At 56.2% G+C, this 16,125-nt stretch overlaps 1 protein-coding gene across 1 annotated transcript; it reads right to left on the bottom strand.

Annotated features, from left to right (window-relative positions):
• Window positions 1-166: 166 nt before the first annotated feature.
• Window positions 167-14,331, bottom strand: MED25 (mediator complex subunit 25). Its single transcript, XM_006107286.3, is given in 21 exon segments — window positions 167-299; window positions 763-943; window positions 1,230-1,448; window positions 1,537-1,608; window positions 1,992-2,180; window positions 4,539-4,646; window positions 4,787-4,801; window positions 4,803-4,845; window positions 4,918-5,003; window positions 5,449-5,580; window positions 5,919-6,070; window positions 6,073-6,108; window positions 6,208-6,295; window positions 6,582-6,712; window positions 6,849-7,011; window positions 7,230-7,350; window positions 7,714-7,812; window positions 13,588-13,712; window positions 13,991-14,036; window positions 14,133-14,163; window positions 14,166-14,331. Coding segments are annotated over 21 exon segments (2,235 nt in total). The 5' UTR covers window positions 14,266-14,331; the 3' UTR covers window positions 167-201.
• Window positions 14,332-16,125: the final 1,794 nt, after the last annotated feature.

Genomic DNA, 16,125 nt, shown 5'->3' with positions numbered 1-16,125 from the left:
TCTCCCCAGCCAGGCTGTACCAGACCGCCTGACTACTCACTGCCAAGGCCAGGCGTCACCAGCCTGGGCCTCGGGATGTCTGCTGCAGCAGGAACAAGGACAGAGATGTCTCCCCCCGGTCTCCTCCTGCCCAGTCCTGGGGGACGACAGTGACGGGAGCCGGGGCATGTGTTAAAAGGAACTTTATTGGGTGTTGGGGGTTCAGATGAGATCCATGAGGATGTCGTCCTCCATGACGCTGGGCTGCAGGCCCGGCTGGGGGACCGGGCCCCGGGGACCCCCGCTCAGCAGCATCTGACCTGGGGGGGGCGGGGGGGAAGGGACTGCATCTCCCAGTCGTCCCTGGGGCCCTGAAGGGCCCTGGGGCTACTTTCTCCCTCCTCCTCAACTTAGTCCGAGGCACTAAGTTGTCTAGAAAGCCCTGGGGGACCCGTCAGAGGCGCTTTCTGGCCCCATCTGGACAGAAATGTGCTGTCTCCCGTATGCCTTTGGAAGCCCACCCCCCAAAACATCTCTCTGGCCCTAAGCCTACATTTCCCAGCAAACCCCAGAGAACACGCAAGAGAGGGATCATGGGGAGAGCTCTTGCCCTCTAGGTTTTTGGGCCCCTGACCCTCAGAACTCCCCAAAAGCCAAGCAGGGATGCACTCTTCTTGAATTCCAGGACTTTGCTTCCCAGGAGCTCTTGGTAATGTTAGGGCTCCAGCCCAGGGGCTGCTGGGACACTCAGTCCAGACCCTGGCCTCCCCCAGACCTCCTTACCTGGCAGTGGAGCCCGCGGGGGAAGCTGTGCAGGCCAGGACTGGGCAGGTGGCGGGTGCAGGAGGGGGGGTCCCAGCTGGGGCTGCCCCAGGCCCTGGTGCGGTGGGGGCAGCAGCGCAGGGGCCCCTGGTGGCTGGAGGTGGTGAAGGGAAGCCTGCTGTGGGGGCACCCCCGTCTGGGGCTGAGGGAACAAAAATGCGGCTCAGAGGCCCCAGTGAGGAGACCCCGCCCAACCACAAAGCCTCTGGCACAGAAAGTGCTCAGAGCGTGTCTCAGCCAGTCATCTGTGTGGGGTCTTCCTTCAAAGAAATCTCAGCAGAAGCCCAGGGAAGACACACAGACAGGAGCTGGTGGGCTGGTGCTCACACCTATTATGAAGCCAACCTCCCTCCTCCGAGATGAAAGGTCTAGAACTGTCAGAGCCCAGCACCCGTGTTCCCAGATGCCCCCTTCACCCCAAATCTCACCGGCGGTGGGTTAAGGAGGAGGCTCCGCAGTTGGGGATTGGCCCCAGGGTTCTGGGGCCGAAGGATAGGTCCAGGAGGGAGCGGGCCAGGAGCTGCTCCGGGAGGGCCTTGGGCAGCGCCTGGGGGGGCCTGGGCAGCACTCTGGGGCTGGGGCTGCCCTACGGCTGCAGAGGCCCCCACAGTGCCCTGAGGCTGGGGCTGCGGTGGGCGGAGCTGGAGCTAATGGGAAGAAATGCGGGTGAGCAAGAGACTCCAGACCCCTCGGCCTCCACAGCCCTGGCCCTGACCCTGCTGGCTTTGTCCTCACCAGATTCGGTGAGGGCCTGGTCTGGTCCTCCAGAATGGGGCCCAGCCCGGGCGGTGCCTGCTGCGCCCCCATCTGTACAGGGAGAGAAGGAGCAGGTCGCTGAGTGCGTGTGGAGCGGCTCTGAGAGGATCACTCCACACGTCAGAGATCTGAGCCCGGAAGGGGAACCTTTAAGGAGCTGGGGACATTTCTTTGAAGGTGAGGGTCTGGGAAGGAAACTTTACGTTCCCAGGTCCCCAGGAGGGGCCTGTGTCTTGGAGATTCCATGAGGTCACTGAAAAGGGAGAGAAAGGTCGCAAAGAAATGTGGGGATGGGACCGCACCTGGATGCCTGCGTCTTGGGAGAGGAGTAAGTGGCTGGTATTAGAGCCCCTGGGGGGTTGGCCATGAGTTCTGGGGCCCAGGTGGGCAGGCACTAGGAGGGGGGGAATGGGACAGGGACCGGCATCACTCACCCCGCGCTGCTGCTCCAGCTTCTGCTGCTGCACCTGCTTGTGGTTGGTGATGACCTGGCGGATGCCGTTGACGAAGCCGCTCTGGTCGTAGGGGATGAGGCCCATGAAAATCTTCTTCTTGGACGAGTACAGGAGCATGAGCACGCGCACCTCACAGGGGGCCGTGTGGGGGAAGTGCACGCAGCCGGCCTGGGGGGAGAGAACCAGAAATTCACACCCTGCAGGAGGAGGTATCCCACCCTCCCGGTTCTAGAAGGTCCTAGAAGCCCATCGAGGAGAGGCGAGGTTTCTGCTGGGAAAGGCTGAGGAGACTGGAGCATTGCTTAAAGTTGCTCCAGAAACAAACTGAGTTGCTTAAAGGAGCGCGGAGAGCCCCGAAGGCCAGGGCCAGGCCCAAACATGGGGCTGGGTCCCGCTCTGCAACCTTGACCCCCACCTCCACCTTGTGAGGCTGCTGGGAGGGCTCACGGCTGAGGAGGGGCTTCAACACAGAGCAGGCACCTGAAGCATCGGACCCATGGGATGCAACACCCTTAGGGGATGGCCACACCCTTCCTGGCCGCAGCCTCTGCCAGAGAGAACGGAAGACGGCAGCACTAGCACCACACCATGCACACCAGGCATCCTGGCCACAGCTGGACACACAGGATGTGCCGAGAAAACGTTATCGAACGTGAAGTGAGACCATAATACACGGAAGCTCAGAACAGGGGCTCCTGAGGGCGGTGGGGCTGACGAGGTTGAAGAGCCACCTCTGGGACCTTGGCCAAGTGAGTTTACCTCTGAGCTTTGGTTTCTCATCTGAGGCAGATCCTGGAGCTGCCCTCCCCGCCCTTCTGCCTGGGGCAGCAGCGTGTCTAGGCCCCGGAGCCCTGCATCTGCCCCAGAGATGAAGCCTGCTTGGGGGTGTGGGGAAGTGTCTGCTTTCCAGAAGAGACAGGGATACAGGACGGATGCCACACTTCCTTCTTGCCTTCCTGCATCAAGTCACGCAAGATGCCTGGAGCTTCAGGACCACCTTGTGACCGTAAGAGAGAAGCCAACAGAATCTTGGCCCTGACATCCTGGGGCAGCAAAACTCACTCCAACGGCTGCCTGCCTCTGGACGTCCTGCTGTGTCAGGAACAAATGCCTGCTGGCACAGCTCGCCCTGGGGACGGCCTTCTCAGAAGCCGGCTGCCACGCTGTGAGGAAGCCCAAGTCATGCAGAGGCCCCGGGTGGGCACTCTGAGGGCTGGGCTGAGCCCCGAGCCGACAGCCTGTACCATGTGAGTGAACCTTGAGCCTCTAGGCCAGTGATGGCGAACCTTTTGAGCTCGGCGTGTCAGCATTTTGAAAAACCCTAACTTAACTCTGGTGCCGTGTCACATATAGAAATTTTTTGATATTTGCCACCATAGTAAAACAAAGATTTATATTTTTGATATTTATTTTATATATTTAAATGCCATTTAACAAAGAAAAATCAACCAAAAAAATGAGTTCACGTGTCCCCTCTGACACGCGTGTCATAGGTTCGCCATCACTGCTCTAGCCCATTCGAGCTTTCAGACAGGTGACTAGCCTCAGCCATCATCTGATGACAACCCCACAAAAGTTCCCAAGCGAGACTAGCCCCGCTGAGCCCAGTCTACCCAGAGAACCATGAGAGAGAAAATGGTTTTAGGCCCCCATCCCTATCATCTGTTTGTTCTAAAAACTCTGCTGGTTGGGTTTACGTTATTTGGAGCTGGCAGCATTCCTGACGCTGAGGATCGCCTTCTTTGCAGAATGTTCCCGAGGATTCCATGAGGTAAGCCACCAAAAGGTCCCTCTCCTGGGGAAGGGCTGGGTCCACGGGACGGACTCAACATTGGACCTGCTCCTATGTAGGGAGACCTCCCTCGGGGGTGTAGGTTGAACTGTCCTCCAAAAATACATGTGACCTTATTTGGAAATAAGGTCCTTGCAGATGTAACGGGTTAAAATGAAGTCATTAGAGTGGGCCTTAGTCCAGTGACTGGTGTCTGTATAAGAAAGCAGGACAGGGGGCTCTTCCCCCTCCCTTCGTGGGAGTCTGTGCTTGTTTCTCGATAAATGTCCACCCTTTGCTATAAAAAAAAAAGAAAGCAAGCAGGACACACACAGGGAGGAGAATGCCACGCGCAGACACGGGCACAGACGCAGTGAGAGGACGGCCATGCGAAGATGGAGGCAGAGACTGGACTTGTACTGCCTGAAGCCAACGCCTGGGCTGCCTGCTGCAAGAGGCCATGAGGGGTCCTGCCCTGCTGACCCGGATTTCGGATGCTGGTTTCCCCAACTGTGAGAACAAAGTTCTGTTGCTCTCAGCCCCAGGAAACCAATACACCCAGCAAACCTCTGTCAGAGCCACCTTCTTCCGGATTGCTCCTGCCACATCTCACCAGGGAGTGGAATCCCACCGGGCACATGTTATAGTTACAACGCGAGCGAAGGCTCTGGAAGGAGGCTGAGAGGGCCAAGCTCACAAAGCCCACCGACCAGAACAGAGTCAGCACCCTGGTCCCCCCCCGGCCCAGGACTCACAAAGCCGTTGCCCATGATGCGGTAGAGGCCTTTGAGCGACTCCAGGTCCTTGTTGGTGAAATGGAACTGGACCATCCTTGAGTTCCGGAACAAAGGGCCCAGTGTGGTCTGGGGAGACACAGCGTGTTGAGTGGGGAAGTGAGGAGGGGAGCACAGGTGGAAGGGGCAGGAGAGGGATGAGGGGAGAGGGGAGGGATGAGGGGAGAGAGAATGGGCAGGGGTTGGGGCTGCTCCCGCCTGCCACTCACCAGCAGTTGCTGGGGGGATGAGCTGCATGATCAGTTTCTGGGGCCACTGCTCCGTTTTCCTGGGGCGACGCGAAGAGAGGTGTCAGGAGGATGCAAATCCCAGCCCGCCCCACCCCCCGACAGTCACCTACAGGTTCTCTCCTTGATTGACGTAGACCTGGCAAGGCAGTGACCGCGTCAGCTTGGTGTTGGCGTCCACGGAGGCAGGTTTGGGTTTCTGAGGGGGAAAGAGGCATATCACAGCCAGAGGGGCCCAAGTCTCAGTCCCCTCACCCCCTCCTGCCCAACTCTGGGAGCCCCAAAGCTCCGGATCTCCCCAGGTTTCAGTCCTAAGAACCCTGGGCCCCTCCTTAGTACCATCAATCCCACAATTCTCTAGTCTTTCCACAAATGTTGAGCTCCTCCTCTTGCCCCCAAATCCCACAACCCTCTGTCTCCTTCATGCTACAACCCCCTGGGTCCGTCTGTACCCAGAATCTGAGACGCCTCGGTTCTTCACCTGCAATACAATTCCTCCCACCTCCTTAGTCCCAACCTGGGCGTCCTGGGGACTGACTACCTGGGACCACAAGCCCATGACCCTGTGGCGGCCCTGGTCGCACCCTGCACCCCGCCAGGCCCGGCCCTGAGCCACCTGCCCAGGACTCCTCAAGCCAACTCACCTCCTGCCACTCCAGGACCCCGCTCCAGGCCAGGAGCTTGTTGGAGACGGACTGCTGCCCCCCAAGGGCCGAGGCCCCGAGCTGAGCTGGGGAAGGGCCATTCACCCCACCTGGGGCAACCGTGCCCGCCTGCTGGAGGACAGAAAGGAGGGTGGGGAGGGGGTCAGACCAGCTCCTGGGAGGGACTGTCCTGAGAGAGACAGGCCAGCAAGAACAGGACGAAGGCCTCTTCCTCTGCATCCCCGTGGCCATCCCTCAGATATAAACACTGATCCTGGAAGATTCCAGGACTCAGAACAGGAGCCCGTGGGATCGTCAGAATCATCTTCATCCACCAGGAACCACACCCACACCCTTGGGCCCTCCTCAGCAAGCAAATTGCTTGTCCTCTGCACTGTGCTAGCCTGGGGCAGATGGGGGGAGTGGGGCAGCGGCAGCAAGTGGGAGGCATACGGACACCTACCATGGACGGGGGCCCCGGGCTGCGCAGTGGGGGCCAGGCCCTGAACAGGGAGCCACCGTGGAGACCAGGTTGGGCTGGGAAGTGGGGAGACGGGCTTGGGGGCGCCAGGGGGGCCCTGTGGCAGCGCAGGGGCCTGGGCTTGGCTGAAGGGGGGACCACTCCTGGAGCGCCTGCTGCAGAGGGTTTGATGGGCGAGACTGCGAGAGACCAAGGGGAGAGGTGGGGCAGGTGCCCTGGGAGAGGTCTGGCTGCCCCCCTCCCCCGCCCCTGCCCTGTACTGTCGCCCCTGGACTCACAGCGCGGGCCCAGCCCAGCCTTCTGGTTCTTGGCAGCCTCCACTGCATTCTGAGCAGCCACCTGAGCTGCGCTCAGGTTCCCGGGAACCTGGAAATAGAGGGGAGGGGCTGATGAGGACCATGCACCCCAGTCCTGGTGTCACATGGGGCCACCCCCCCACAAGGCACAGGCACCCCGACTCCAGTATCACAGGAGCTCATGACTCCCATCGCCCCACAGGGACATGATTCCTCGGCCCCCCAGAGTCCCACCCTCTGCATGTCTCTAGGGAAACCCCCATCACTCCCCACATGCCAGCATCCAACCAGGCCTCTTCCCAGGGGCAGGGCTCCCACAAGGCCCCAGAGCATGTCCCTTCCTGGAATGCCCATACCTGGTACTGCTGGGGGACGGAGGGCAGAGACTGCTGGGGGGCTGCCGAGAGCGCGGCACTCGAGGATGGAGCTGGAGGCAGGGAGACAGGCTGCTTTGGCTGGAGGGGGCCTGGGGCCGAGCCACCCCCGACTGAGAGCCGAGGATGGACAATGGAGGACGGGCAACGGAGCCCCATGAGAAGTGGTTGGAGAGGGAAAGGAAATCCAAGTCAGAGGGAGTCAGCCGGCGAGAACACCCCCACCCCCTAGCGGCGAGCGGGCCTCACCGGGCAGCACGAGTCCCCGCACCAGCACCATGTGCCGTGGGTCCTGGCTCACGTCTGCTGGCGGCTGCAGTGGCTCCAGCATGGCCGGGGGGGCTGCCTTTTCGAACAGAAGCCGCAGGGCCGGCAGCTTCCGAGGGGACACGATGGAGAAGTGGATCCCTCGCTGCAGGAGAGGGGACGAGCAGTAAGGACTGGGCCACAGGGGCCAGCCCCCCGGCTACTACACACACCTGCTAGGTGGCTGGACGGCGTGGACCCTAAAACCAAATTCCCATCAGGCTTTGGGACAAGGGACCTCGAGACCTAAATTAGCTGCCCCAGGGGATTCTGTGACCCAAAAGTCCAGCCCCAGCCCCTCTCCCCACACCCGGGCGTCCTCACCTCCCCAATCTTCTGCACGAGACTTTCCGTTGTGCACCCGGAGTATGTGGTGCTCTCAACAGCGGGCAGCAGGTACGGGGGCGAATTACAGATGAGGAGGCAGACGCGGTGAGTCTGGCCACTGCCAAGAACAAGGACAGATGTGGAGCAGGTGGCAACAAGGCCCTGAAAAGGGACCCAGACCCAGCACAGCAGAGGTACAAGGACTCCGCCCACAGGAAGCCAGGAGGAATGGCCCCATTTTACAGCTGAGAACACTGAGGCCCTGAGGTTCCTGACTGACCCCAAGTCGGACAGCGCACAGGGGAGACAGGAGTCCGACACCCCTTCCTGATGAGGCACCAGCCAGGGGCCACTTCCGGATTCCCAGCCCTAACTCCCCAATGTGAGACGGGGGTGGAGTCCTGCGACAGGCAAAGCGGGTTCTGAGCCAAGTGGACAGAGACCAACACGGGACACGGGACCCCGCACCGGGCGCACTCACATCTGCTCTCGCATCTTCTTGAAGTCATCGAACAGCTGCAGGGCCGTGCTGAGGCCTTCCGCGATGAGGCTGCAGCTCTCGCCACCCCCGCCCATGAACCTGCACGAGGCCAGGCTGTCAGTCCTCAGGGTCCCTGCGGCACCTCCCAGCCCCCAGGCCACACTTGAAGAACCTGCGCCCGCGCCCTCCCCTACCCAGCACAGGACTGTGCGCCTTGGGATGGGGACCCTGTTGAATTCCCTGCTCTATCCCCGGGGCTGGCACAGTGCCAGGCCAGGGGACAGGGGACATTTGTCATCTCCGGCGAGGGAGTCTCTCTCGGAAGAGGCCCCATCAGAGGAGGGACCAGGGAAAGGGCCTGGGACCCCAATCCCTGTGCGCCTCCCGCCTCGGGGCCATCTCTCCATCTTTAAAGCCAGCCCCAGCCTCGCCGTCCCAGCCTGGTACAGAGGCCCTCTGCTCCCAGTGCTATGGGCTGAACTGTGTCCCAGGAAGAGACACGTTGAGGTCCTCACCCAGGACCTCAGAATGCGTGTTATCGGAAAGCAGGACCTTCACAGAGGCGCTCAGGCCACACTGCGGAGGGCCCGCATCCAGTATGACCCGTGTCGTATAAACAGGGGGAACTGGGACACAGACAGACACGCTTAGAGGAAAAGGTGACGTAGAGACACAGGGAGAACACCATGTGGAGACTGGGGTGACACTGCCACCAAGCGAGAAACGTCTGGGGTGACCAGAAGCTGGAAGAGACAGGAAGGCTCCGGAGAGCACCAGGCCCGGCCCAGCCCTGAGCTCGGACTCCTGGATCCTGACCTGAGACACCACAGTCCCGCTGTTCTGAGCCACCCAGTTTTTAGTACTTGGTTCCGGCAGGTCAGGGAAGGAGACCAATTGGACGGAGCCATCACTAGGATGTGCCCGAGGAGGAACAGGGTCTCAGACACCATTGGACACCAGCCAAGCTGAGCTGTTCACTTCTAAATGATTACTTTTGCTATGTAAAGTTCAGCTCAATTTAAAAATGCAATTTATGAGGGAACGTGTAACCAACAGACCACTTTGAGATCCTAAAAGTTGTTCCTTACTGAACACTGACCATGAGCAATCTGTTACCAACTCAGAGGAAGATATGTAACAAATATTCTGCCCAAAACACGAGAACAACTTGAAAATGGGGAGCAAGGAAAAAATATGGTCAGTTGTAGAATGTTTTATTTTAAATATATTTTATTGATTTTTTACAGAGAGGAAGGAAGAGGGATAGAGAGTTAGAAACATCGATCAGCTGCCTCCTGCACACCCCACTGGGGATGTGCCCGCAACCAAGGTACATGCCCTTGACCAGAATCGAACCTGGGACCCTTCAGTCGGCAGGCCGACGCTCTATCCACTGAGCCAAACGGTCAGGGCGTAAAATGTTTTAAATATCATAAAGTTGCCCAGCCAGCGTGGCTCAGTGGTTGAGTCTCTATTCCATCTATGAACCAGGAGGTCACAGTTCAATTCTCCATCAGGGCACATGCCTGGGTTGCAGGAGGCAACAGATCAAGGATTCTCTCTCATCACTGATGTTTCCATTCCTCTCCCTCTCTGAAATCAGTGGGGAAAAGAAAAAAAAAAAAGCCCAGCCAGCGTGGCTCAGTGATTGAGCGTCGACCAATGAACCAGGAGGTCACGGTTCGACTCCTGGTCAGGGCACATGCCCAGGTTGTGGGCTCAATCCCCAGGTAGGGGGTGTGCAGGAGGCAGCCGATCAATGATTCTCTCTCATCATTGATGTTTCTCTCTCTCTCTCTCCCTCCCTCCCCCTTCCTCTCTGAAATTAACAAAAATGTTAAAAATAAATAAATAAATATAAAATTTATGATACACTTTAGCTCCAAATAACCCCGCCGACACAGACACAAAGTAAATAGAAAACAAACTGAAAGTACTCTGGGTGCTCACTTGCCCCATTTGTCCAGCCCGATGTCATAACCTCAAAACCTGCATTGCCCACTTTCACCAGCTAGCAGGTCCCTGGAGGCCCCCGAGGTGCAGGCCCAATGAATGAGTGTGATCAGCAGCCAGCCCTGACTGAGGGCTCCCTGCGAGCCAGGTCCCCCGCCCAATGGGTCGGGACTTGCCCGTCTTATGTGCCTGACTCCTCAGTGCCTAGGACAGTTTGCTCTACAAATGTCTGTTGAACGAATGAATGAACGAATGACTGTCACAGTGCCACGGGCGAGACTCCAAGGGCTCTTTTCCTTCTAACTTCTCCTTTCTGACCTGAGTCACAAGCTGTAGGAGGGGAAAACCGCCTCTTTTGTAAGACAGGATGTAACATCAGAAATGCACCTTCCCAAACCAAGGCCGATTCAAAAGTCACACTGCATGCTTTGTTCCCGAAGTTCCCCACACTCCCGCAGAAGATAAGATTTCCCCAAGTGCGAACAAAACTTGCTGACTCTCTGTGATCTGTGACAGACCTGCCTGGAACACCTCAGAAACTGAATGCAGATGGTTACACAGGACTGATAAAAACAATGACGACAGTGAATGTAAAACAATAGCTTAAAATGTTTATCAACCGATTGGGAGGGTTCCGCAGGGCGCATACAGCACACAAAGCATTCTCAGTTGCTTAAAGACACAGTGTACTCTAAGCTGATGAACGGGAAGGTGGCTATGTGATGAAGGTATTCAGAAAGCACTTCCCGGGCCTGGCCTAGTAGCTCAGGTGGTCAGAGAATCATCCCCATATGCCAAGGTGTGGATTCGAGCCGTAGTCAGAGCACATACAAGAACCAACCAATGAATGCATAAATAAAGTGGAACAGCCCTAGCTGGTTTTGGCTCAGTGGATAGAGCATCGGCCTGCGGACTGAAGGGTCCTGGGTTCGATTCCAGTCAAGGGCACATGCCTGGGTTGCAGGCTTGATTCCCAGTAGCGGGGCGTGCAGGAGGCAGACAATCATTGATTCTCTCTCATCACTGATGTTTCTATCTCTCTCTCCCTCTCCCTTTCCTCTCTGAAATCAATAAAAACATTTTTTAAAAAAAGTGGAACAACACATCAGTGTGTCTGTCTCTCTCCCTTCCTCTCTCTCTAAAGTCAATCAATAAATAAAGCTTTAAAAATAAAAAATCAATCGATAAAAAATGTCTACTTATATATAAAGAAAGCATTTCTCTCTTAGCTTCCTAGTGCCCTTGAAGTTTTTAATTCAGGGGGTTTGACTGCTTTTCCTGATACTTAAACCCCCATCGGAAGACTTGGTTTGTGGTGATTACCCTCCCTATAGCTTTCACTCATTCATTTATTCAGCCGCGGTTTCCTGCCCCCTCTTGGGTGCCAGGCCCCAGCGGGAAGCCAACACCCAGGGTCCTGGACATGCACAACCCAAAGATGGGTGTGGGGCTGTGACAAGTGAGCACCTTGAAGTCATGGGGGCAAAAGAGGGAGCAACTGGCTGCTCGTCTGAATCAGGGGCGGGCACTGAAGGTGGGTCTGGAAGCCTATACAGTTTGCCAGGGAGAGTCAGGGTATGAAGTGCACTGTGGGCATTAGTTCATTCACCCACTTGTTCAATCAGGCTTTCCTCCAGCCCCCTTTGCGCCAGGCCTCCTGTGCTGGGTGCTAGGAATTGAGGGACATCAGACTTGGACTCAGGCCCCAAGAAACCCCACTTAACACGGTTCATGTCTTATCAACCACAGTCTATCCCAGCTGTTCCCAACCGGGGTCGGTTTTACCCGCAGGGACGTTTGACAGTGTCTGAAGACATTCTGGTTTGTCACAATTTGGAGGGAAGTGGCTGCTGACACTTGGTGGGTAGAGGCCAAGGATCTGCACCAACAGCGCAGAGGCGGAGAAACCCTGCTCGCCCCTGACCACGAACTCTAACGGCCGTGAGGGAAAAGCAGGCGTCACCTGCCCACTGAACCTTCGGCGCCCAGTCCAGCACACGGCCCGGAACAAAGCAAACATTTGCTGAAGGAACGTAATGAAAGGATGCTGTTTCAAGGGCTCTGACCACAGACCAGACCTGAGCTTCACGCAGGACAAAGACTAGCTCCTGTGATCCTCCCAACAATACTGGGATACCAACTACCGCCATCCATTTGCAAACCAAGAAACTGAGACACAAAGTAACAGCAAACACTCAGGTAGCACTGAATCCATGCCAGGCACTGATTTAAATCACCCACTCCTGCCCTAACCGGTTTGGCTCAGTGGATGGAGCATCGGCCTGCGGACTCAAGGGTCCCGGGTTCCATTTCGGTCAAGGGCATGTACCTTGGTACCCAGTAGGGAGTGTGCAGGAGGCAGCTGATCGATGTTTCTCTCTCATGGATGTTTCTAACTCTCTATCCCTCTCCCTTCCTCTCTGTAAAACACCCACTCATCTCCTCCCCAATGCACCCCTATGAAGGCATGCAGCCAGGCCCCCGGTGACCTCCACCTCCTGCTCCTCACCCCTTAGTATGCCCACCCCTCAAACACTGACTACAGCTGACTGTGCATCGAACAGAATGCGGCAGAAGTGAGGATGTATGACTTCCAAGACTTGATTTTAAAAAGCCTGTGGCTTCCTCTTTGCTCCTTCTGGTGGATGGCTCGGTTTGAGGAAAGCCAGCGGCCATGTTGGGCGGACACTCACGCAGCCCCGACGGGAGCCCTGGTGGCGAACAGCCAGGAAGGCGGTGGGCCCTCCAGCCTCCAGTCACAGCAGGAGCCACCCGGGAAACGATCCTCTGAGAACCAATCAAACCTCTGGTGACTGCACCTTCGTGAGAGAGATCCTGAGCAAGAGCTCTCCAGCTAAGCTACTCGTGAATGCCTTACAGAAACCGCATGAGATAATACATGCTTGTTTTTAAGCCACTGAGTCTTGGGGTAACCTCTTACGCATCAACGGATAAGCAATACGACAACTAACGAATACAAGTACAGATGCTCCTGAACGTACACCCAAGGAAACCCATCCTCAGCTGAAAATATCACAAGTTTAAAATGAATTTAACCGCCCTAACCGGTTTGGCTCAGTGGATAGAGCGTGGGCCTGCGGACTGAAGGGTCCTGGGTTCGATTCCGGTCAAGGGCATATATACCTTGGTTGCGGGCACATCCCCAGTAGGGGGTGTGCAGGAGGCAGCTGATGGATGTTTCTCTCTCATGGATGTTTCTAACTCTCTATCCCTCTCCCTTCCTCTCTGTAAAAAAAAGTCAATAAAAATATATTTAAAAACAACAAAAAACAAAATGCATTTAACCTCCCGGACGTAGAGCTTTACCTGGCCGGTTTGCATTGAATGCCTATCGCTTGTGCACCATCACAAAGTGGAAAAATCTTAAGTCAGGAACCGTCTGTCTTATTAGCACACGCCCCCCCCTGAAGGATAAGTTGTATGAGGCACAGAGAGGACAGGGGGCCCTGGGTCTGGGACTGCTGTGATCTGGCTCCAGGCTGTGTGCACCTGCAAGAGTCTGCAACGTTAACTAAGGAAATTCCGTGCAAAGCACAGAGGGATCGGTCCAGGCCGGGTCCCCTGCCCCGTCCCCTGCCCTCAGGCGTCAGTGAGCCCTGGAAAAGGACTGGAGTAGAGGTGAGGAACCGCGGACAGAAAGTGGAGAATCACGCATGGAGGACCAAGGGGGTACTGAGCTCAAGGCCGCCTGGAGCAGGCGTTTCTACTTCCCACCCCAATGGCAGCACCGCAGAGCACACAGAACCCATCACAGAAGTGACTTATGAACAAAAACACAATCCCCCGCTCCCCCGCTCCCCACCCCTGGCCTTTCAGCCACGGATGGTGACCCCAGCCTCCATCCGTCCACGGCCCCTCACAGGGCCCCCCACCCCACCCCAAGCACAGGGGAAAGCTCACTTAATGCCATCGAGCCAGGTGACGAACTCATAGGCGCTGCTGGTGGGAGCGTGACACTGTACGTAGGACTCGGGAGCGCAGTCCACCGTGTTGAACACCACGAGGCTGTACTGGGTCCCCCCATACTGGGAGGGGGGCAGGGAGCTCAGCTAAGATCTCAGAGAGCAAGTAGTGGCCCCCAGCCCCTCCTCCCTCAGACCCAGGAGCCCAGGCCCCCAGCCCCTCCTCCCTCAGACCCAGAGGTCCAGGCCCCCAGCCCCTCCTCCCTCAGACCCAGGAGCCCAGGCCCCCAGCCCCTCCTCCCTCAGACCCAGGAGTCCATGCCCCCAGCTCCTCCTCCCTCAGACCCAGGAGTCCATGCCCCCAGCCCCTCCTCCCTCAGACCCAGGAGTCCAGGACTCACGTCTCCCCCGAAGTCCGTCTCGGCGGGAGGACCACCATTAAAATACCTGTGAGGGTCGGAGATGAAAAGTTCGGGGTCAGGCATGAGGCTACGAAAAACGAAAGTCGGAGGGCGGGGCTGGAGTTGTGGAAATGGGACTCACTCGATGGCCGGGAGCAGGTAGTGCTTGCGGAGCCCTCGAAGTAGGGCCCCAGGTTGGCGGTGCCCTCAATCACAAACACCACGTCAGCTACCAGGCCCCCGGCGCGAGCCGGGCCCTCGGACCCGGGGACCATGCCCCGCGAGCTAGTCGCCACCGCGGCAGAAGCCTCCGCGAGCTGAGCGGAAGTGCGCCTGCGCTGCGCGTGCACCCGCGCCTGAAGGCTGTGCGCCTGCGCTGCACGTGCACCCGCGCCTGAAGGCTGTGCGCCTGCGCTGCACGTGCACCCGCGCCTGAAGGCTGTGCGCCTGCGCTGCGCGTGCACTCGCACTGAAACGCTGCCCGTCTACGCAGCGCGTGCACCCGTGCCGGAAGGCCGTGCGCCTGCGCTGCTCGTGCACCCGTGCCGGAAGGCCGTGCGCCTGCGCTGCGCGTGCACCCGCGCCAGAAGGCCGTGCGCCTGCGCTGCGCGTGCACCCGCTCCGAAAAGCCGTGCGCCTGCGCTGCGCGTGCACCCGCGCCGGAAGGCCGTGCGCCGCTGGGGACGCGCACGCTGCCTTAGTGCGGGGCACCCCGGGCGCGTTGGTTCTATTACCTCCTTCGTTCTCAGCCTCCGGGTGTAAGACTCAGAAAGGGCATAGCAAACGCCTCTGGGGCCTGATGTGAAAGAATGAATCATTGGTAGGACTGTTGAGAGCGGAATATATTGAAAGCGGCACCGTCGGCCGTCATCTTTGAGCGGGACTCTAGTTCCGACTCTAGTCTCAAAGGAAGAGGTGAAGACCTAGTTGCTATGCAACGCTCACGCTGTCCTTTTTTTTTTCCTAACACAGGTTTTCAGTGAAGTTCCTTCTGGAGCAGGGAGATGGGGGTGATTTGGCAACGCTTTAAGGTTGCCGTCAACTCGGAAGGCTTTGCAGCTGTTTCGTTTTTCCACGCCCCACCCCCAACCACCGGAAGCCAAACTCCAACCCAAGTGGAGGTTGCCAGGCAACACTTGATAGTTGTCTTCTGGGAGCGGGGCCAGACACTGGCCTAGAACATAAGTACATTCCAGGTGAATTAAAAATGTAAATGCAACAAGTGAAACCATAAAAAATATCTGAAGGAATAAGGAAACACACTATATAATCCTGAAGACTTGGGGAAAGTTTCTTACCATTACAGCAAAGCCAGAAAACGTAAAATATTGATTTGTTCGCAAAACAAGTTGGGAAAAAAAATACGATCAACTGGGAAAGTCAGTGTCACATGTTGACAGAAATGTACTACATAAATACATCTTACCAATAAATAAAAACTTAGGAAAATAGAAATACTTTTATTTTTTCATGGGAAGGATTATAAGCAGGCTTTTCTCACACAAAGTAAAATAGCAAATAAAAAAATTGTTCATGTAAAAAGTGCTAATGGAAAGTGCAATGATATAGCATTTTACTTTGTCACGTTAATTCACCCTGGAAAGAGTAATGTCCATGGGGCTGGTGTAATCAGAAGGTTCAGACATGGTCCGGTGCAGGTGTCAATCAGGTCAACTTGTTCCAATGCAGATTGTAAATATTTGTTAAAATGGTGCATATCCTTCGCATGTCGCAGGATCACTATTTTGTCACATTTATGTTATCCATTCCTTCTTTTATTTTCTTTGCTGAAGCCTTTTAAGTCCCCAACATCATATTTTACCTCTACATGCTTAACTGCCATCTCTAAAAGCTGTATTTTTTTTAACATAACCACTTTGCCATTATCAGACCCTAACAATATTATTTCTTAGTTTCATCTAATTTCCTCAATTATCTCAAAATACATATTTTTAAATTGCTGTATTTGCATCAGGATCCAAACAAAGACTAAACACATAGATATTATATCTCAATTTTCATCTAAATTGGGCTCCTCCTTTTTTATGGCAGTGTGATTCAATTTTTCATAAAATTACTAGAAAGATTTTAAAACGTAAAATGGAGAAAGGAAAAATGATCCACAGGTAAAAAAG

The sequence above is a fragment of the Myotis lucifugus genome, unplaced genomic scaffold (assembly GCF_000147115.1).
Source record: "Myotis lucifugus unplaced genomic scaffold, Myoluc2.0 scaffold_1091, whole genome shotgun sequence".
NCBI lineage: Eukaryota > Metazoa > Chordata > Mammalia > Chiroptera > Vespertilionidae > Myotis > Myotis lucifugus.
This window is presented reverse-complemented; position numbering and strand designations above follow the sequence as displayed.